This window comes from Amborella trichopoda, chromosome 2 (genome assembly GCF_054954075.1).
Source record: "Amborella trichopoda isolate Santa Cruz 75 chromosome 2, AtrichopodaSantaCruz75HAP2 v2.0, whole genome shotgun sequence".
Lineage (NCBI taxonomy): Eukaryota > Viridiplantae > Streptophyta > Magnoliopsida > Amborellales > Amborellaceae > Amborella > Amborella trichopoda.
In genome coordinates, this window is record NC_142337.1 from 7,220,956 (window position 1) to 7,245,318 (window position 24,363).

General features: G+C 36.5%; 1 protein-coding gene across 2 annotated transcripts in view; it reads right to left on the bottom strand.

The window, feature by feature from the left end:
* Window positions 1-24,363, bottom strand: part of LOC18443195 (organic cation/carnitine transporter 2) — an 84,177-nt gene that overhangs the window by 49,666 nt on the left and 10,148 nt on the right. Inside the window, exon 2 of one of the 2 annotated variants that reach the window (XM_020672920.2) lies at window positions 15,196-16,604. The exons of the other annotated variant lie outside the window; for it this stretch is intronic. Within the exon in view, the coding sequence (XP_020528579.2) occupies window positions 15,385-16,604 (1,220 nt within the window). The 3' untranslated portion in view covers window positions 15,196-15,384. Of the gene's footprint in view, window positions 1-15,195; window positions 16,605-24,363 lie in introns of those variants that run through there. 2 annotated transcript variants of the gene reach the window in all.

Genomic DNA, 24,363 nt, shown 5'->3' on the forward strand with positions numbered 1-24,363 from the left:
TGCCTGTGGAAGAAATAGAAGAGGAGGGAGGAGAAGAAGAGTTAGAATGTCCCGGCCGGCTTTTAATGCCAACATCGGAATTGGACGTGTGCGGGGGGTATTTTAGGTCTTTCCTCGGCTTTGACCGTTGAGGGATGCTTTTAGCATTGTCACCCATATTGAAGGAATCCCAAGCTGTTGGTGACTAAGGGACATCCACCTGATTGGACGAAAAGATAAGGCGGGCCACTCCCGGAATGAAGTCTTGCATGGTCGGCAGTGGAGGAAGGGGCCTAAGGAATTCTTACTCGACTGGTGGTTGAGGGATGGGATTCTTCGGTGTACTAACCTAGGTGCTCGTCGTCTCCTCTGGACCCCTGAGGAAGCATTTGGTCTGCCTCATCGGGTTTGTGAGTAGTCCTAGCCTGGTGGACTGCCTCACGCTTCAGGGATTTAAACCTACTTCGCCCATGGTAGACTTCCTAGGGCTGAGAAGTCGAGGGCTCTGAAGGGTCCAGTGTATGCTCATAAGGGACCTGCAGCGGGGTCTCCTATTGGATGGGAGTGAAGGCTTGAAAGTGCTCGGGGAGAACGGCGCAGATGATGTGGCCTTCTTGTACCTTCTGAGTGACTATAGCTTCGAACCCAGAACATTCTTTCAGCTCATGGTGCTATACTTGATGATATGGGCACCATAGGTTTTTTGTACCCTGGGCAAGGTGTTTAAGCTGCCTGGTGGGCTTGGGAGTGATGAGACTCTATAGGAGCATTGCCTCGAAGAGGGCACGCAGAGGGTCTGCCTCAGTGCTTCTCGAGGCTTGCATCGAGGGTTCTTCTTGCACTGGCTGAAGAGAGACTTGAGGGCACCCTGCTGGGTTACCATGAGCTTCTGCATCTTCTTTGCCAACAATTTGTGGAAGCAAGTGCATTGGCTCATGTCATGGCCTCGTATCAGGTGATACGAGCACCAGAGGTTCTCCGTTCATGTAGGCAGGAACTTAGGCTGCCTTGTCGGCTTTGGCATGATGTGTCCCTCCTCAAGCATTATGGAGAATAGTGCACAGAGGATAGCGAGTTCCCCCTCATCCTCATTGATCGTCACTATGTGGGAGCCCTCAATTGCCCCGAATGATTTCTTTAAATCTTTGAGCTTTATCTGAACCCTTGTTAATAAGGGCTTCGATAGTGTCGTTGAGCTTATAGTAGTCATGAGTGGGATGACCTACTTTCCTGTGATAGGCGTAATACCTCTCATTCGTCTCCTGCCCAGCCGACTCTTGAGTGTTGACCTCCGTCAACTGGATCATGTTCTGTTCTAGTAGCAGTCGAAGTAGTGCAGCAGTCCACTCCTTGTCGAAGGGGTAAACCTTATTCTGGCGCTAGATCCAGAAGTCACTTCGACTAGCAGTTTTAGGAGGCGGGACCTTATTGTAGGACTGCTATATGCCCTCAGCTTGAGGCATTTGTGCCTTGGAGAGGTCCAGGGTTTGAGGGATGACATTCTTGCTGTCAGTCATGGTGACGGCCGCACTGATCACCGCCTTTTGCTCTGACTGTTGAAGCGAGAATTCGAACCAGAGGGTTGCTGACGAGATCTGCCATGGTGCTTGGAGAGACCCTCTATATGAACTGCTTTAGAGATAAGCTCTAACATGGAGGGAGGGTTCGAGGCCTCGACATGTAGGGCGATCCCGGGAAGCATGTTCTGTATACAGGTCCGAACAGCTTCTTTTTTCGGTCATGGGAATGGCATGAAAGGTTGTCAACTCTCTCCATTGAGCGATGAACTTGTCAACTGGCTTACCAGGGTCTTGAGTCAAAGTAAGGAGCTCGATAGTCTCTACGTTCTTTTGGACTTCGTAGAAGCGTTGATAAAACAACTTCTCCATTTCCTGCTAGGTATTCACCGAGTTTGTAGGCAGCCAAGCATACCACCGGAAGGTTGGCCCTTCGAGAATCTCGACGAACTGATGGAGGACGAGTCGTTCGTCAGTCGCCGTCTCGTGACAGGCCGCTCGGAAGTGGGCGATACACTGGTGAAGAGACGTAGTACCATTAAACAGCGGGAGTTTCTCTTTTTTATAGTTTGGGGGAAACGACACCTGGTCAATGTACGAAGGGTATGACTTTTAGTAGAGCGGCGCCTCTTACATGCCTAGGACCTTGTTCTTGAGGTAATCGGTGACCATAGCGTCTATATCGGTCTGGGAAACCCCTCGAGAGGTAGGGCTGTCTTGGGAGACTGGTGAGCGAGTTTGCCTGGGAGCTGTGTCCTCACCAGTCGGGGAATTGGTCTCAAGGTGAGAAGAAGGGGACCTGAAGGGTTCTAGGCGTTCCATCTTTTCGAGGATGGGTTGCACCATTACCTTGAACCTGTTCATCTGCCCTTCTTGGGTGTCATCCGGATCATTGATCACTATGACAAAAATATGCTCATAAATGTTAAATTCATTAAGTGGTAAAAACTTTATAATATTTCAATATATTTAGCCCTCATGACCAAGTTGGAGATGTTGGTACGTGTGTGTGGCCATGGGGCCTTTAAACGTGCAATATTTCTCTCTCTTATAATTTAATGCTTATCACTAAAATAGAGAGGCTTCTCAAAGACAGAAAGTGTCGTTATCTAACAGCTAGAAAGTAACCACCCACTTCCTAAGATTACAGGGCCACGTTTTCTCAGAGATTTCAAGAGGAAGCCCAACGTTGGAAAATGGTTTCATGGCCATGGAGAGGAACACAAAAATTTACAGAGTTCTCACAATTATACTAAAAGCCAGATCTCTACGATGGATAGTCTCATCACACTGCCCCTAATCTTAGGAGTGGGTCCATCTCTTCTCTCAAGGTTTTTAACAAGGCAAACACTAGGGCAAATTCCTTGGCTAATGATGGGGTGTTGGAAGAAATTGATTTACAACTTCAAACAATTTGAAAAAATAATCCAAAAAAGGTGGGAAGTAAAAAAATATAGCATATCATAGAAAAAAAGCCTAAAAAATCGTCATCCAAAACTTCAAAAGTATTTGTAAAATATTTATATATTGATTCATTAAAAAAACATAACTTTCATAATTTATATATAAAATATTTATATATTGAGTTAGTAAAAAAACATAACTTATACAATTCTTTATGAACCCGAGTTTGTACCTTGGAACTCGGCTCGGCAATGAGCCTAGCCCGAGTTGACTCGGTCCAGTTTTGAAACCAAGTTAGAAATCATTCAGGGGGGTTATATGACCCCAATACCTGGAGTTATTCTTTACACACCTTTCTTTTTATCGATCTCAGCTATCAGTTCAGTAAATTTGATAAAAAAATGAACGAACAATTTGGACCCTAAGGATAGTCCAAATGAACTCGGCTTCATCAGTAAATGAATACCGTCTATTCAAAGAATGATTTCTAACAGGTTAAGAACACAAAATCTATTGTTCTTTTTAATGAAAGAAATTGTTCATTCGGTGAATAAAAGGTGTTCTGCATAAATTAGATCAAGAATATCTTATTTTGCCCTTGTATTGCGGGGAAATTAAAAAACTTGGTAACTTCTATTCATAAGTGAAAAATTTTCTAAAGGATCACACAAAGACACAATTAGATGAAACCAGGACTCACCAACCAAGCAACCAAAAAAGAAGGCTGATGCAGGCAACCCTGCAATCACCCGGCTTGAGCACGACACTCCCCACTCGGAAACTGTCGAGGCCCATGCACCCCTGTCCCTGGCCCACATATCTGTACTGATCTCACACACCGAAGCAGCTCCGCCACACAAACTTTGGCTCGTGCAATGCCAAATGGGCTCGGCATCAGTGAATATGGTTATGAATGTGTGTTGAGCTTCAAAGCACCATGCGAAGGACACAAGCATGGCCTGAGCAATCTGACTGGGCCCAAACGATCCCACATATTTTTCGATGGTCTCATCGATGGAGGTCTGATGCTTCTCTGTTGTCATGCCTTCATGGGCCTGGGCTTGGTGGTCTTCCTCCTGTTAGAAAGGGGTCTTGGAGAGAGGAAGCCATGGATGGTGCTTCAAAGTGTAAGAGATGGGAAGGGTCTAGACCCTATAGATATTGTAGTGGAGGGCACATGGTGCTTATGAGAGAGAGAGAGAGAGCCTTGCATTAAAGGCCCCACACCCTGTTAAAAAATGATCTAGATGCCCAATTCGGTCGTCCCAACGGCAGACAAACTCACCCGTACTTTAAATACCTTTACAAAGTTGCGAATACGGTGTTTTTAGGGTGAGTTTTCTGTAGGAAAATTGTTTCATGCGGGGTGGACCGTATTTCTACAGTACGCGGTCTACAGGTATAAACAATATGGATGCGAATAGGTGGTCCTTCTCAAAAGAATTGTAACTATCGGTTTAAATGTTTTTTAATATAATTATTGTTTCTATTTTTTTTTTTTATCATATTTATGATCTCCATATTAAAAATTATATATTCTCTAAAAATTAAAATCAAATTAAATTTAAAAACTATATTTATTGTCAAGCTTGTATTTCTACAATATGTGGGTTGGCCACATAGAAACTGTTTCCTTTTTTATAAGGTGGCTGCCTAATACTGTAAAGTAAGGCGCACCTCTAGATTTTACCAGAAGATGTGGTTTTGGTTCAGAAACCTTTTGATCATTTGAAAGTCTATTTTTCTTCCGGGCTATGTCATGCAGTCGAGGGGATCGCTATTGATTATCTCGAGGGAATGGATTGGGATCGGGATCGGGATCGGAAGAAGAAACACCATTTTGTAAAATTATTCAATTTTTTTATTTGATTTTTTTATTTGTCTATTTGATTTTTTTTAAAATAGTTGAGATGGGTCCGTTTGCTCTGCTTTTGGATGTTTGTTGATGAGTCCATTTATTTTTCTTTTTGGAAAGCTTATCTTCAACTGGTAGGAGCTATTTGGATGGGAAGAAAAATCTTTTGGAAGGATTTTAAGTCTTTTAGAAAGGTTTGTGTGTTTTTTTAGTAAGGATGATCCTTTGGTGGGGAATAAAACGAAAACAAACCATGTAATGCGAGGAGGAAGTTTTGACGTTGAATGGAAAGAAATCAGTAGCATGTTAGAGAGAGAGAGAGAAAGCCTTCTCGTCGATTGTTTTTTTCTCTTAATTCTTGCGGGACGTGGCAGAAATTTCAGATCCCCGTGTCCACTCGTTTTTCTTGTTAATTTCTTCTCAATTTTTATTTTTTTCTCTAAAATGTAGTTCTATTTTTCAGGTATCGGGTGCCGATAAATTTTCAACTACGTCATTATGAAATTTAAAAATCTAGAAGTGGTTACAGAATGAGGAAATATATAAACACTTGAAAATCTAAAAAATATACAGTTTACATAATTTGTTATTTGATGCTTTATTTTAGGACTTGAAATTTTTTTTTTTTATATATATATATAAAAAAAAACAAGAAAATTTGAAGTTTTCTAACATTGAAACACTCTCTCCTAGATAATTTTTGAAGTATACCTTACTTCAATAGTACAAAATTGACACCTTATATAAACTTCTTCCCGTGTTTTTTCTTTTAGTTTCAAAGATACGCCACAATACTTCTCCTTGATCTGCATAACATATGAAGTGCTTACCTTTTTTGGCAAAAATGGAAGGCCCTTCCAAATTAATCTAATAAAATTGAACACATTGTTTTGATAGACTCCTTTAGAATAGTAGTATTTAACATGTTTACTTTTACCTTTGAGTTGTCCTATAAGAATGAACATTTAAGTGTTAGGGAGCAAAGACCTGATTTTTATTTTAGAGTAGACCTGGTAAGCCACTGGCTGGTGGTTTGACAGGATGGATAGGCATATTTTGATCGATTCGACTAGCTAAAAAAAATTGAGTAACTCTTTTAAATATATTTAATACTCTTAAACTATTTTTTAAATACATTCTATCAATTTGATGTGGTTATGACTTGATCAAACCTTTCATTGTATCGATAGCATGATTTCTAATGACACTTGCACAACCTTTCTTTACTGCTCTGCAAATGAGACTTCTGATCGTTTCCCTAGTAAAAGGAAACAGTGAAGTTCATCTTATTACCATGCCTCCCTTATCTTTACAAAATAGATTCAAGAGATCCGAAAAGTCCCAAAGGCCTCTTATTGGAATTCAGAAAACTACATGCGGATCGGTCTAAATAAATGGAATCACGGTTTTATCCAATCTTTTGTGAATTTCATACAAAGGTCTCATGTTTTCGTGGTGTTTTTGTTTCATTTTTTCCTGCATTTATCGCTTTATTATTTTGTTTTATTAAATTCTATGAAATATGAGGTAATATTCTAGATTGGTTTAATATTAGGAATATCAAACTTCCTTACGGTTGATAATGCTTTATTTAATATGGTTGTTTTTTAAGCGATCATTTATCTTTTGTACATGCAAGTCACAATCATTTTTGCCCTCAAATTTTCAAAATGGTAGTTGTAAGAGTGTCATTGAATAGACACAGCTCCAAAAAGAAATTTCTTGAACTTTATGACCCATCTTAAGCCATCCAATGTGATATCTAATGAATAGAAATGATTGTGACCTCTATTTACAAAAGTTAAATGGTCTCTTTGTAGACGATACCTTATTTAATTGGCTGGTCTGGTATCTCTAAGAGTAGCTTCATTTACACTTTGAAACTTTGTAAGTGTGGTGTGGTTCAATGTTTTAAATATTGGATTGAGTTTAAATGCCTTGTCTTATCTATATATCTATCTATACTACTATATTAAGCTAGAGTTAAGGCGTAGACACGTGTCGGGCAAAAAAGAAGGGCCCTAAATTTATAGAGATTCTAGGACACTCTAAGACACATTCTTAACTCTAGGGGAAGAGAAATAAAATACACATTTAATTTATTTTAAGATAGCTAAATTAGAGAGAGAAAGGATGAGTATGCACAAGAGAAAGAGAGAGAATGAACACGCACAAGAGAGAGAAATCTACACACCTATTTATAAGATAACTAAATTTGTGTGTAAGAGAGAGATGAGTACACACAAGAAAGAAATATCAACATTGTTTCATACCTTAACTCAAGAGAGAGAGAGAGAGACCATATCGATGCTTTTCTCCACATTGTTTCTATATCGTAATTTGTGAAAGAAAAAGAATGAGAAAGATCAGCATTCTTCCCATATCTTAATAAGACATATCCATATACATCATTATCTCTACATTAATTCGATATCTTACTTATTAGAGAGGCACAAAGAGAAAGATTTCCATATCCTCTTTATCACAACATTGTAGCTTTTTATTTTTTTAAAACCTCTTAAAGGTGATAACAATTAGATCTTGCATTTTTATTTATTTTTTTGATCCCACGCTTTTCAAAAAGTTGTGCATGCAAGTCATTCCCAAAAACTTTTCCCATATCCTTTGGTTCAAACCTCCTAAAACTAAAATGAGTATATATCCCCAACTCAACCCCTATTATTGGCTACTAATCACAAGAAAGAGAAAGTATCAACAATCTAAAATTTGAGACATAAGACAAATTATCTCATCCAATTCCGCTGCCCGTTGGAGATCTGGCAGAGTAGTTTATTTGATTGATCCAACCTCAGAACCAATTGTTGATCCCGTGGACCCAGCTCTAGTTCGATAGCTGATTCTATGGCAAATTTACATTGTAACCTATATGCTTATAGTTACATATTTGGGAGCTATAAAATTAACCTGTCTTATTATAGTTAGTATATATATATATATGGGAGAAATAAAATTCAAGAGAGAGAAAGATATGCACTCCGTATCGAAGATTATTCCCATATCTTAATTAGAGGGAGAGGGAGAAAGAGATTTTCATATCCATGATTATCTCCACATTGTTTTCATTTTCATATCTTAATTTGAGAGAGAGAGAAAGCAACATTGTTTTCATATCTTAATGAGAGATTTCTATATCCATCATTATCTCAACATTGTTTCTTTATCTTAATTAGAGAGGTACAAGAGAGGAACATTTCATATCCATCATTATTTCAATATTGTTTCTTCCTTCTTCTTTTTTTAAACATCATAAAGCTGGCAACAATTAGATCTTACCTTTTTTTTTCAATCTCACTTTTTTCTAAAACTTGTGCATGCAAGTTGTCCCCAATTTTTTGGTTCAAACATCATAAAATGGGTACCTATCCCCAACTCAACCACTATTATGCCCAACTAATCACGAAAGAGAGAAAGTACTGATAAAATAAAATATAAAAAATATGAAAATTTAACCTATTTGATCAGAGTAATGTATATAGGAGTAATAAAATTAACAAATATTATTATAGTAAGTATATATATATATATATATATATATATATATATATATATATATATATATAGGAAAGTAAAAATTAACCTACCTTATTATATACTAATCTATAGAGGAGAAATAAAATTCAAGCGAGATAAAGATCTACATATCATATCTAAAATTGTATTTCCATATCTTACGTAGAGAGACAGAGAGATTTCCATCTCGATGCTTATCTCCACACAGTTTCAAAATCTTAATTTGAGAGAGAGATTATCATTCTTTCCCTATCTTAATGAGAAGTTTCCATATCCATCCTTATCTCAATATTGTTTCCATATTTTATTTAAGGAGGTACAAAAGAGAAAAAATTTTATATCCTCCTTATCTCAATTTTGTTTCCTAATTTTTTAAAACTTCCTAAAATTCATAATAGTTCGATCTTGCATTTTTATTTTTATTTTTAATCCCACCCTTTCTTAAAAAGTTGTGCATGCAAGTCATCTCTAATTCCCCCCCTCCCCCTATTTTTGGTTCAAACATCCTAAAATGTATATATCTCCAACTCAACCCCTATTGTGACCAATTAATCATGAGAGAGAGAAAATACCAACAATCTAAACTTTGAGAAATATAAAAAGTTAACCTATTTGATAATAGTAATATATAGGAGCAATAAAATTAACCTATCTTACAGTAAGTATAAATAAATAATAAAAATTAACCTATCTTATTTTATATTAATATTTATCGGAGAAATTAAATTCCATTGAAAGATAAAGATATGCATATCATATCTAAGATTGTGTTTACATATCTTAATAAGAGAGTTCCGTATCCATGATTATCTCAATATTGTTTTCATATCTTAATTAGAGACGCACAAGAGAAAAAGATATCTATATCCTAATTTCAACATTAGTTCTTCTTTGTTTTAAACCAGCTAAAGTTGGACAATTCGATCTTGCAATTTCATTTTATTTTATCACATTTTTTCCTAAAAGTCGTGCATGCAAATCGTCCCAATTTTTTTTAACCCTATTTTTGGGTTTAAACCACCTAAAATGGATACCGATCCCCAACTCAACCCCTATTGTGCCTAACAAATTATGAGAGAGAGAAACTCAAGACAATCTGGAATTTGATAAATATGAAAATTTAACTTATTTGATTATAGTAATGTATCTATGGGCAATAAAATTAACCAATCTTATGCATATAGTAGTGCAAGCCAGTGGGACAGTTACATATGAGCTCAATGGCCCAGATTGAATATGGGCTGATCTGACAGACAACCTTATTTCGTATTTTAATTTTAATTTTTTACTACAAATCCAAATCATGTGAAATTTTAAGCATGTGTTCATCCCATCAAGGCTCACCTAATAAAAATATTAAAAACATAATTCGCAAGATATAAATGAACTAATACCCTTAAAATGTTTCGGGGGTATTTTGATCAATTTATTTTTCATGAAATATGTTTTTGATATTTTTATTGGATTCTACTATTTTTAAAGAACACACATCCAAAATTTAAAACTATTTTTTGGATTTATAAAAAAATTAAAATTAAAATATGAAATAGTGATTATTGGATCGATTCAGATTGAATTTAGGCTATTGGGCTCATATGTAGCTATAGATCTACTGGTCTACGCTAGCATTTCATCATTATATATATATATATATATATATATATATATATATATGGAAATGTTTATATAGAGCCAAGGCTCTAAACAATCACATTTGTGCCTACCTCAAAATTTTTGCTAGACGAGATAGTTTTGGTGCCCAAAAGTTCTGAAATTGATCATCTCGACATCATAATGCATGGACATGAGAAAAAAAAATTGATTTTAAGTTTTGAAAATAAGGTATTTTGTAATACATTTTTTGACCGTCAATTTTCAAGATTTTCAAGTTTTCATAGATCTATCGTTCTACACCATTTTTTAAGCTTTAAACTTTATAAATAACGATGAAAATATATTTTAAGGCTATTACAAAGATTTCTTGTGTTGAAACCACATTTCTCGATACTATTTCATAGTAGGATCTAATTTGATTGTTTAGAGCCTAAGCTCTATACAAACTGCACGCATATACTCTATATGACAAATAAAAAACTAACCTATCTTATTATAATATATGTAGGAGAAATAAAAATCAAGAGAGAGAAAGATATGCATACCATCTCTAAGATTGTATTGCCATATCTTAATGTGTGTGTGTGAAAGAGATATCAGCATTCTTTTCAGATCTTAATAAGAGATTTCCATAACCATCATAATCTCAATATTGTTTCTTCCTATTTTTTTAAGGACAAGCTTTCTATGTTTTCCCTATAGCATAAAACTTATATACGTTCCCTTATCCAACCATCCGATCTGAATGGAGGGCTAAGATTGTCCCAATTACAATGTCACGTCTATACACTATTTCTTTTTTTTTTTTTTTTTGTTTCTGAAACTATTTTGAAACCAAATTTTGGTGTCCAATCCTCTATTAAACTCGCACTAGCTAAAAATATAAAAACACTATTTTCAATAAAATAAAATGACCAAAATACCCCTAAAAGTTTCAAGGGTATTTTGGTCATTATATTTTATCAAAAATTTATTATTAATATTTTTTATAGGTGCGCCCCAATGAGAAAATGGCATATACCAAATTTCATATTCATACAATTTGTACAAAAAAAAAGTAAAAATAAAATACTTTAAGACGTCGGATCTAAGATCAAACAGTGAGTGGCTCTCTTGATCAAAATTGGATGGCTGGATGGTAGGGGGAGGATAGTTCTTCTATGTTGTAGGGGAAGTATAGAAACTTTTTCCTTTTTTTAAAACCTCCTAACGTTGGTAACAATTAGATTTTGCATTTATATATATGAGAAATAGAAAGCTAACATATCCTATTATATAAGGCACAAGTTTATATAGAGCTGATGGTCTAAACAATCAAATTTGAGCCTACATAAAAAATTTCACTAGAAGACATTGTTTTGATGCCCAAATATCTTTAAATCGATCATCTCGACATCAAGATGCATGGACATGAAAAAAAAATGGATTTCAAGTTTTGGAAATGGTGTATTTTGGAACGCAGTTTTGGATCGTCAATTTTCAAGATTTTCATGTTTTCATAGATCTATTGATCTACACTATTTTTTAAGCTTTAAAATTTATAAATAAGTATGAAAATATATTTTAAGGCTATCACAAATATTTTCAGTATTAAAACTATATTTCTCGACACCATTTGAAGGTAAGCTCTAAATTGATTATTAGAGCCTAGGCTCTATACAACCCATTATATAATATTATATGTATGAGAAATAAAAATCAAGATAGAGAAAGATACGCATACCATCTCTAAGATTGTGTTGCCATATCTTAATGTGTATGTGTGAAAGAGATATCATCATTCCTTTCGTATCTTAATAAGAGATTTCCATACCCATCATAATCTCAACATTGTTTCTTCCTTCTTCTTCTTTTTTTAAACCTCCTAAAGTTAGTAATAATTAGAGTTTGCATTTTTTTGGTTTTGATCTCACCTTTTCCTAAAAGTTGTATGCATATCATCCCCCATTTTTTTCTTGATAAAATATCTCCATATCTCCAGTTTTTAAATTTCATTTCTCACTAGACCTAAAATTATAGAACATATCTTGATGTATGGAGAGGCCATGTATTATTTCGTATAACCCCTTAAGCTCATTTTACACATATTTTTCTATCTTAAACAAATTTTAAAAAACGTCTTTATATTACCCAACTCTCACTACGTTTCTCTCTCTCCACGTGTTTTCCAAATCCCTTTCTCTCTCCTTTTTTTCTGGATAAATAACCTCTCTCTTTGTTTATGCAAACATCCACCGACTCTTTTTCTCTCTCTACTCTCTCTCGTCACATTGCCAAGGCAGCCTCGAAATATCGGAATTTAAGTTAACTGAGTTCTTAGTCTACAGTAGCTTCCCTTTCGTTATTTGATCAAAATCCTGAATTTCACTTCTCCTGGGCTCCACTACAAATAAAAGAACATTACAATCTTTGTTTATAGGCTTCAAAGAACCAGGACAAAAGTAGTCCTGATCTAGCTCTTTACCATGAAGATAGAAAACCAGTGAACCATCTGATTCACTAATGATTTCAAGCACAGGGGCCCAAGTAGAGGGCTATTGAAGCCTTGAGGATCGAGTTCTTAATAAATTATGCGACAAGCGACTAGAGAGAGAAAGCCCCACATGGCATACACCACATTCCCAAGCTCTGGGTTCTGATGAACCCACATTCCAATCAGAAGCCTAATACTAAGGAGAAAGCGACAAAGGGCTTTATAAGAAGCCATGGATTTTCTCCATAGGATCAAATCCTCAGCTTTAATAGCACCCAATCTCTCGCACTGAGAGAACGAGATCTTATCAGAAATGGCAAAACTAGTGAGGCTTTTGCAACACAAGCTAAGGCTACAGACATCTCTGGGGCAAAGAAATTTTGATATCACAGCGAGCACATCGTCTGGTAATGCTCGGAAGAAGGTCGAGCTTCGATATTGGGAATCAAGCTCTTCATGGGTTCCAATTTCTTGAGGACCACCATAGCTAAGAGGAGCTGGCTTCTCTTGTAAAGGGCAAGCCATGGCTGCCATGTTCTACAGTCGAACCAGCAAGAAGAGCCAAAAGAAAACCCATCAAAGAATTGAGCATTCGGGTTTCAAATTCTGAACAATTATTGACATTTCATCAAATTTATAGAGAAACCCATCAAAATAAAGTTTCAAATTTCAATCTCTGTGTCTCTGAAACAGTGAACCCTGTAAACCTAGACGAAAGAACATAATCTTCTTCTCTAATCTCCATTCAAAAAGAAATACCAATTCATGCAAGACCAAAAGAAAGCCGCAAACTTTGTCTTCAACTACAAATCCAAAAACTACCCAAAATTCTGCCGCAACTGGAAAAGTGACCCAACTCAGGGTTCTCTCTCTCTACCTCAGATTGAGCTACTGCAACAAAACGAGGTCCAACTCTTTCTCTCTCTAATCCTAATCCATAAACTCTATACCCACGATCATTGGTCTGACCACCATCCTGCAAAAGCTCAAAAACAAGAGAGAGAGAGAGTCTAGAGAGAGAGAATCTAAAGAGAGAGTAATAAAGTGAGATGAAATGAAGGGGCCTCTGGCGTAAGAAATTGCAGAAACATGGTTCTTCAGAGCATCAACGGCCTTATATAGAAAAAAGATCAAATTCCACCATGAGCATCCAGCGATTGAGGTATCGCAATATTTTTAAGGGTGGGTTACAGAGAATCCATGGCCCACATGCGTGCGTTTTTAGAGAGAGAGAGATGTTACCTACCCATAAAAACTGAAGAGAGAGGGGTATGTGAAACAGGTGGAGAGAGAGACGGAGAGAGAGTTGGGTAATAAAAGACATCTATCAAAATTTGTTTAGCGTGAAAACAGAGAATCAATAAAGTACGTCTAGGGGGTTATAGGAAATAGGACAGGGATCTTCATGCATCGGGATATCTTTTAAAATTTTAGATAAAGTTAAAAATGAAATTTAAAAATTAGGAGGTATGGAGATATTTTTTTTTTTTACTTCTCTTATTTTTTTGGTTCAAACATCTTAAAATGGGTATATATATATATATATATATATATATATATATATATAAATAAAAGCTCAACGGTTTAGATTGAATCTGATTATCACGATCTTATTTTGTATAAGAATTTTAATTTTTTTCTACAAATCCAAATCACTTGAAATTTTGGGTATGTCTTTTTAAAAAATGGAATAATCTAATAAAAATATCAATAAAAATTTATGTAAAATTAAAATTTACCAAAATACCCTCAAAATATTTCAAGGGTAATATGATCAATTTAGTTTTTTCAAATTATTTTTTAATATTTTTATTAGGTGCACCTTGATGAGAATAATGAACGTCTAAAATTTTAAGTGATTTGCATGTGTAGAAGAAAAACAAAAATTTAAAAAATAAAATGATGTTGTAACCGTCAGATCGATCCAGATTCAATCTGAGCTATTAGATTCATATGTAGGTATGAGCTAGTTGGCTACCTTATATATATATATATAAGATACTACAAAACACCTGTAGCGAAAAATTAATAGTGATTTCGCCTACCCATATCACTGTCCAAAGTTCATTGCACGATCACGATTGTCTGATAGTGTTTCATCTTTCATTTTTTTTACAAATTAGAATAATATAAAATTTAGAGTGTGTGTTCATAAAAAATAGGTGAATCTACCAAAAATATCAAAAAAAATATTTTACATGAAAAAATTGACCAAAATACCCCCAAAAAGTTTGAAGGTATTTTGGTCAATGATTTTTGACAAATTATTTTTTTTATATTTTTATTAAGTGCGCTTCACTAAGATGTACACATGATCTAAATTTCAAGTCATTCTGATTTGTAGAAAAACAATGAAAAATAAAAAACTACCGGACAATCATGACCATCCGATGAATTCACTAATATAGATTAGGTTATGGTACTCATAATATACCATTGATTTGTATATGGAGCTTGTTTTAATAAAATAAATTTTTTTATTAAAAAGGATGTAACATCATTCGACATCGCCTACGGGTGAAGAGAATCGATGTTTTTTCACCAATCAATTAAATAAAAACTTTCAAAAGATACATTCTTGAGAGAACTAAAGAACCAATCTTCGCTGCCTCCTCTATACAAATTTTCTCTCTACAAAATAACCCAAAATGTCCTTTGCGCACCCTCTCAACAAAAGCAACTTTAAATAGAAATAGAAACCCCACTACCTACAAGCCTCCCATTTTCTCTAACTTTTTAGTTCTTTAAACCCATATGTAAATTCTAACCTAGGACTAAACTGAAAGATAATCATCTTATATCCAAAAGATAGAAAACACAAATTAAAAAGAAAACCAATCCGTTAAAAGTTCAGCATTCAAGACAATTGTTAACAAATTATTACATTGACACCAGTTGCAGAGAGAGAGAGAGAGAGAGATTCACTTAGAATTAGAGGCAGTGGTACATTAAAATTTCAATAATAGTCATTCACACCCTTGGAGAGGAGAGAGAGCCCAAAACTCATACACCTATGGACTGGAAGAAGTGACCTCTTCACACTCTTGCTCCTCCATGGTGTCACACAATGGCCTGCCTCTTGTCTCAGGCAACAACAAAGAGAACATTCCACAGCAAATAATCACCAACCCAAACACCCCAAATGACCAAAATGCATTCTCTCTCCCCAACGCCACAAGTAATGGGCTAAAAACGCCAGCAAACACAGTGGCCTGCCTAAGCAAAGAAAGAGCTGAGTTTCTCACACTGGTTGGGAACAACTCCAAACAATATATCAGCAAAATGTTAAAGGCTGTGCAACAACTAAAGAAGGCCACAATCTCTGCCCCCAATTGCGACCCATTCTTAATGTCCCCCTTTCTCTCAAAAGAAACCAACACATCCCACATTCTCTCTCTAGGCAAGGACAAACCCCCCTTTCTCTCTCTAGACAAGAATACACACAAGATGCTCAAGACCCCACTAACCATAGATAATGTGATCACAGCACACCTCCTATTAAGCCTAGAGATTAGGAAGAATGTGAGGAGGGCTGAGGGAAATTCAGCCAAGGCATTAAAAGTGACACTTAGATAGAGATTGAAGTCTAAATTTCCAGCCCCTAGTGGCATTCCATAGTAAACAAGCCCCGCCCCAAAACCAACAACCATTGTAACCAACAACCTTCTAAAAGCCCACCTTTTTTCCCACAGTATTTTCATGGCTGAATAAACATTCACATTCCATGCCTCCTCTTCTATGCTAAGTGCCTCTATGTTAAAATCAAGGCTCTTTCCATTGAGCCTAGCCATTGATCTCAAAACCTTGAGAGCCTCCTCTTTTCTTCCTCTCACTAGAAGCCACCTTGGTGATTCTTTAACAAAAAAATGCACCAAGATTGAGTAGAAAAATGTGGGGAGAGAGACCATCAAGTATAGGACCCTCCATGAAGAGTTTTGAGTGAAGTAGGCCATGGTGGGTAGAGAGAGGAAGCCAATTGTGAAGCAAAAGAAGCCAATTGTGCCAACCTCTTCCCTCCACCGTCTGCCCACCAGCTCTGTGGAGAGGACGAGGGCACTGGTGCCAACGGTGGCACGGGCGAAGCCGCCTATGAATCGAAATGAGGAGTAGATCCATATGTTTGGAGAGAGAGAGGCGAAGAGGCCGGTTAGAGACATCATGAGGCATGTAATGTGAAGCATCCTCTTGCGACCTAGAGTTGTGTCTGCCAGCGTTGCTAGGACAAGGCCACCTGCACCATGTTCATACTTCATACACAATTTTAACCGTTGATAGAGAGAGGGTGATGCAAATAAAAAATGGGTTTTTTTTTTTTGTATATTTATTGTAGTTTAGATTTGGTATTATTTAGGGGGTGAAGTGTCTATATGGCGGCAGTCATCAACACTGTCCATATATTTGGATGGTACAGATAACTGTCCATATATTTGGATGGTAAACATTATGTACAGTAGCCAATGAAGGAAACCGGGGGAATCCCATTGCGCATTTTTTCTCTTTTTTTATTATGATTTTATCTTACCCTCTTGCTACCCACTTTTGGTTGGTTTCTCTCACCAGGAGAGTGAACAGAAGGTTTAAGGCATTGGCAGAAAAAGAGAAAGACCGATGATCCCCCTCGTGGGCCTAAGAGGAAGAATCCATGCACCACCCACAAGAGAGAGAAAGGAGCCCAGGCAAATCGGTCTGATTGTTAGTTGCTTGGCTTAAGATTTCATACTTCTTCAATTCAAGTCTCCTTTTGAGTTCTTTGGAAGCCTTTAAGGTTGAAGATTGGCTGAGGCTACCATTGTGAATTCTAAAGCCCCATTTGTCATATACATAAGCAAATTCTAAAGCCCCATTTGTCATATTCATAAGAAAATCACATAAACCACACAGTGTGACAGAGCAAATCTACATTCCATTTTGCAACTATGAAATATGAAATTAAAAATCATAGAGGTTTTTAAAAATTTTATGGCATCATTTGGCCAACTTTATATTGACAATCTTGGTTGAGCCTTCATAGGTTTTTGGATTTTACCTTTGATTATGCCAATGTCACTCTACTAGATTGTTCTTTCATGTTAAATTAAGAACCTTGATTTGAAAAAAAAAACCTAATTCAAGAATGAGAGAGAAAACCATAGTTGCAGAGAGAGATTAGTGTGAGGTCTCTTTCGTTGCAGAGAGATCAGCGAGGGAGATAGTGCCTGGAGAGCGAAGCGTGAGGTCTCTTTAGTTGCACAGAAATCGGCGAGGGAGATAGTGCCTGGTCTCTTTAGTTGCAAAGAGATCAGTGAGAGAGATAGTGTCTGAAGAGAGAAAACCATAGTTGCAGAGAGAGATCAGCGTGAGGGAGAGAGTAGCTGGAGAGAGAAAACTAGGTAAATTGTTTAGAGAGATACAGGGAAGAATACAGCAGGTTTCCAAAAGGACAGGTCACCGGGGCTCTCGATGGCCCCATTTTCCATTGACTTTAGTCAAGAAATCCTCACCGTCCAAATTATCACATGGTGAGGTAGGCCGCCGCCCTACTTCTTTTAATTGGGCTGGAGCCTATGAAAACATTTTTGTATTTTTTTCTTTTCAAGATTTGAGGGTATAAATGATATTTATTTTTTAATTTTAAGAGCTATCTCTTAGACATAAAGAAATAGGACTATCTCAGTTGCTATGTTTTAATATGTAGGAAGTCCAACTTTAAGTTGAAAAGCCAAACTTTTGATATACATGTAATTAAAAGGTTATATTTTTTAAGTAAAGAAATGAGCTTTAAGGAGAGATAAATAGTTTTTTTTTTATTAATTTTATTATTTTAGTTGTAGTTAAAAGGGAAATGTCGAGCTATGTAAAATAAAACATATTGGAATTGAGTAAAGTTGATCATGTTAAAAGAACTTTTTGGGGTGGATTCCCTTAGTATTTTTATTTTCTTGGTTCACTATTTCTTTTTACATCAGTTGTTATGAGAGCTTTGAGATCTATAATATCTAGCCATAAAGCCTCTAGATCAAATATTTGAGAAAATCAACGAAGACCTTGTAGAGCGTATTAGCAAATTTATAGGACAAAGTCTATTAAACCTATTTCGTATCTAGCAATCTTATGAACAAAATAAAGAAGAGATGGATCTCGATACAAAAGATGTAGCCAATAACCCAATAGATCTCGATACAAAGATGATGCCAATAGCCCAAAACGTGCAAAAATTTTCAAAAATCAATTGTGAAGAAAATAATACTTGTTTTGCAGCTTATGAAATACCACCATTTGAGTTTAAAGAAGAAATCAAGATTTAGTTTGGTATTCCAGAAGTTCGGTGTGTCAAACTTCCACTATAATCTGATCATTTTTTGTATTTAAGAAAATGTTTAGAGTCCATATATAAATCACTGTAAATTTTATAATTCTTTATAGGTTATGTTAGGGTACTCATGGAATAATTTATCATTGTTCTGAGTAAATTTTGGACACTTCTATACTCTATTTTGGTCACTTCCTATGTAGATGAAGTAATACTCCTCCTAATGACTAAAACTACTATTACTAAAAAAAATTTCTATGTACAAAATATCCAAATTTTGTTGAGAACATAACCCTTTTTTATATACCGAGTTTGTACTTTGGAATTGGCCGGGCAACGTGCCACGTCCGAGTCGAATTGGACGAGTTTTGGAACCTCAGTAGAGAGGGGTTATTTGGCCACAAAACCTGGAGTTATTCTTTATGCACCTCTTCTTCTTTTTCATCTCAGCTATCAATCCAGCAGTAAAATTAACAAAAAAAAAGAATGAATGAACAATTTGGACCCTAACAATAGTCCAAATGAACCCGGCTTCATTAGTTAATGAATACCGTCCATTCGAAGAATGATCTCCAATAGGTTAAGAGCACAAAATCTATCATTCTTTTCATTGAAATAAATTGTTCACTCGGTGAATTAAAATGTGACTACACATACGGTCTAAAAAGTGTAAAGCAACCATCTTAAAGATTGCTGCAAATAGGTGTTCCATCTAAAAACAATAGAAAAGAAACTAACGGTTCAAATGTTTTTTTACTAGAATTACTATTTCTAATTTTTAAAATTTACTTATTTTAATATATTCATGATCTCCATATTAGAGATTACATATCCTTAAAACTTAAGCCCAAAAATCTATCTCAAAAATAAATTTATTAATAAGCCCATATTTCTACATATGCAGGCTTGGCCACATAGAAATCGGGTCTTTAAAATGTTCTGCATTAATTTAGATCAAGAATACCTTCCTAACACTAATTCTTCCCTTGTGAAAGAATGAAAAATTTGCTGATCCTGGGGTACAAATGCATATATGAGAGAGCATTTAATTACCGGTAATAACAAGGGAAAATTCCAACAAAACCCATTGAGTCAACTCCCTACGCATTTATTTATGGGTGTGATTTCTATAAGGTTACAACCTTTAAGGCACACCTCCAGATTTTATCATAACATGTTATTTTGGTGTAAAACATTATTAGGACGATCTTGTTTACGATGAAAATCTGACATATCTTCTGATGAAGAACTCTCAAATTTTAACACCTTAAGCTAATTAAGAAGATGCAAATAAAGTGGTAGAGAAAGTGGGACAGATCGAATTTAGATCTGAGACCAGATTTTCCCAGAATCGAGCAGATCTACTCTCAGATCTGTGGCAGATCCAGCATGATCCAGAACATTAAAATACGATTTTTAAGACAAGTTAACATATCAAAAATAAATAAAACAGTAAAAAAAAGAAGAAGAGAGCGAAAGAAATAATACCAAATTGGGCCGGATGGCCTGGGATTCCCAAACTTTCGAGGGCTCACTTGTATCAGAACCGGTCCTCTTTGCTTCTCTGATTTAGATGTTGACCAGTAGATCTCTAGTGTAAAGGGTTAGATCTAAGTTTGTTGTGCCTTAATTCTAGTTTTGATCTAGGTTTTTTGTACCCTAGGTCTAGGTTTTCTCAGCCTTGGGGGTTAGGACTTCAAGAGGCTAGGGTTTCTATTTTCTTTAGGGTTTTCAATCTAGAGATTTTTCTAAAGCTATCGGTCTTTCCAATGGTCTGGAGGAGAACTTCCTTAGTTTTCTAAGGGTTTTGTGATCTCCAGAGGTTGAATATGAATTCTGAGATTTTCTCTAATTTTTGGGGAATCTTCCTAAATTTTTAGGAATTTTCTAAGGGTTTTTCCTATTTTTGGTAGTTTTAGGTAATTTTCCTAATTTCAAAAATTTCTAAGGTTTTTTTTTTTTGTCTCTTTTTCTCTCTCCTTTTGGGTTAGGGAGAGGGGGCATTTATAAGATTCAATTGGCGATTTTTCCTAACTAATTTGGAGATTTTTCAAAAAAATTTGGATTTTTCTTGAAGTTTTAGCCATATCTAATTAAAGAAAACGTGTTTACTATGTCATCAGATGCATTGACTACGTTATCAGCCCGAGTCTAGGCCTGTCGGGTCTGTTACAACCCAGCCCGACAGTTGGGTCTCACAAGGACTAAATTGTTATTTTTTTATACATTTTTATCCGTAGGTCCAATTCAGGCGATTCTTGAACCGTTGGAAAGCTCTTGAATTCTACTTCAAATTGGGATAGGATTTGGGTAGTTTTGAGGAAATTAAATTGGGTCTACTAGGATAATGTGGTCCTAAGGGTTAAAAAAACCATATAATTTGCCAGATTTAAAATGGGGTGTCTACAGTTGCCCCTCTTTGGCACTCCCTCTACTTCGAGGGACAGGTCAGTGGCAAAGAAGTAGACACTTTGGCTTTCTCTGTCCTTCGAGGGGCAAGTGAACGTTAAAGATAAAACAGACATTTTAAATTTCTTCTTGAAGTCACGTGGTCAAAGGGCACACCAACTATCCCTCAAAGTCATTGCGCTCACCGAGCTCACCCACCTAGGGCATTTTTCCTCTAAGGGTTTTCGGCATAAGATGTCGGTGAGTTATACAAGCCTGAAACTTGAGTTGGATTTCTAGCCATGTCACTTAACTTCAGGGATTTTTGTAATTTGAATTTTTAACTTTGGCATTTTCTTTGATCTCCTTAGGGTTTGCTAAGGTTGTCTATAGGAAAAAGTTTTCTATAGGAAGAGACTTGTCTGGCCGAATCCGAAGTGAGAGACCAGGTAGCAACGCGGCAATCGCGGCAACGCGGTAATCATCATATACGTGTGTCCAAGCTCCTTTGTTTTTTTAAGACTTTTTTACAATTTTTGAAAGTAAGGGGGGATTTGAAATAGAACACAAAGCAATGACAAGTTACGAATTTATCAAAGAAATTAAAGTTTTTAGAAAACACAAGGCAGTGAAAATTTTGAAAAGAGAAAGATATTTCCAAAAACAAGGTTGGTTAGCTGTTTTAACTCCTGCAACCATAGAGCCCTCTAAGCAATTTAGCGTCATGCAGCGATGGACTATACACTCGACCCTTTTACATCAATAACAAACATGGTGATGTGCCGTCGATACACCCGACCTTTTTGCGTCATACGGGGCTAGATGGTACCTGCCTCGGCTCTTTTACGTCGCATGAGTTTGATATTCTTTCATTGAAACATGGTGATTGTGCCCTGGATACACTCGACCGTTCACGTCATACGGGGATAGACGGTACCTGCCTCGTCTCTTTTACGTCGCACGAGTTTGATGTTTTTTCATTGAAACAAGGTGGTTGTACCCTGGATACACCCGACCTTTCACGTCATACGGGGCTAGACGGTCATTGTCTCGGCTCTTTTACGTCACACGTGTTTGACATTTTTCCATTAAATAGGGTGGTTGTGCCTTGGATACACCTGACCTTTCACGTCATACGGGGCTGAACGGTCCTTGTCTCGGCTCTTTTTTGTTGCATGAGTTTGATATTTTGACTATCTCGGATATTTTATGTTGCATGAGTTTGACGTTTATCATGTCTCGACTCTTTAACATGTATGAGTTTGACGCTTATCCTGTCTCGGCTCTTTTACGTCACACGAGTTTGGCGTTTATTCTGTCTCGACTCTTTTACATCGCACGAGTTTGATGTTTTACGAATTGGACTTTGGGACATCGTATGCACACAAGAGATGAGCTTGCCTCATTTCGCCTCAGGGGATCCAATCAAAAGAAAAACGCTCACTGACTAGCCAATATCGTCATTGGCAAGGTTCATCCATCTCTGATGTGGTAGTTGATAGTTATACTCATATAATCATAGAGTGCATGGCTAGTTTCAAGCCTTCATAACAGGTGTAGGAAGTTGGCTTCGAGAACGAGGCCATATCGATTAACAATTTAACCTCTAGTAGTGATGAAGGAAATCCTTTTTAAAAGGGTTTTGAAAATAGAGGGTTTTAACAATCACATTGAAAATACGCTTTTAAAAGGGACGGGCCTTACAGTTTTGCTACTTGTGGCCCCTTTGGTGGTTATTTTTTTAATTATATTTTACCAAAGATGATGAAAGGATTTCTTTGTGGGATCGTGAGAACTCAAAAGTCTCGAAGTTGCCTTTTTACCATTGGAGCTTTCAGCTTGTGTTTCGTAGGTCCATGAAGAGTTTTTTGGATTCTTACTGAGCTTTCATCTTGAAGAGGTCCCGATGTTATCCTAGGATTCGTCGAAGTCACTTTGATTTTTCATTCATATCACGCTCTCGCATCTTTCTAAGTTGGTTATGTCGAGAACCTGCAGGGTTTAGGAGGACTCTTCGTCCTCAGGGTCTGCCGTATTGTTGGAACTTGTTTGTACTTGAGTGTTTTTTAATTAAAAGCTCCTTCTTAGAGAAATTTATTTTTCATTTTTTATTTTTATTTTTTTACCCGTGATGCCTTTTTAGGTTGTCACCACTTTTTTTTTTAAATGCCTTTTCAGGTTTTCACCACCCCTTTGAGCCCCGTTATGGGAAGTATTTTTTGAGATACATTGCATTGATGGGGTTATTGAGCTCGCACCCCTTCTGATTCTTGATCTTATAAGAATTGTCTACGTGCACTCGGGTGACCACGAATGACCCCTCCCAAGTAGGTCTAAACTTGCCTGAAGGGTGTGGGTTTGCAAGAGTGTGAAAGATTTTCTTGAGTACCATGTCCCCATCCCTGAACTGTCGAAGAACAACTTACTTTGGTATGCCCTCTCGATTCTATGTTAGTAAGCAATAATATTTTGTGTTGCTCGTAGTCGTCTTTCATCCAAATTAACGAGGGCAGCGATTCGTGCTTCGATATTTTGTTCCTCATCTAAATCTTTATGAATAGGCACTTGGAGAGATGATATCTCAAATTCAATGGGTAACACTGCTTCCATACTGTACAACAATGAATACGGGGTCAAGCCAATAGGAGTCTTCTCAGTTGTCCTGTAGACCCATAGCGTGTCATTTAGCTTTTCATGCCAATCTTTGCCACTTTCTATTATTCTGTCTATAATTCTTAGAAGTCCTTTGTTTGTAGCTTCTGCTTGTCCATTTCCTTGAGGGTATTAAGGTGTGGAGAATTTCTGCATTATCTTAAACCTTTTGCACACCTTAGAGACCTTTTCGTTTTTGAAGTTTGATCCATTGTCAGTAATAATTGATTCAAGAACACCAAACATGAAAACAATGTTGTTCTTTATGAAATGGGCAACATGTTGTCCCTCAATTTTGACAAATGATGTGGTTTCTACCCATTTAGTGAAATACTCTGTAGTTGTTAATATAAAATGGTGGTCGTTTGAGGCTTTCGGTGAGATCATTCTGATGATATCATGGCTTAACACGGCAAGGGGCCATACAGGCGGTATTGAATTGAGTGGTACTGACAATGCATGGATGAGGTCTCCATAAAGCTGACATTTGGGACACCTCTTTACGAACTTCCAGCAATCTTCAGCCATGGTGATCCAGTAATAGCCTTGGCGCCCAATTTTCTGAGCTAAGGTGGCTGTGCCAGAATGACCTCCTTCATTGTGTAACTTTGTCAGTACTTGGTCGATTTCTGGCCAATCAAGATACTGTAGAATGATGTCA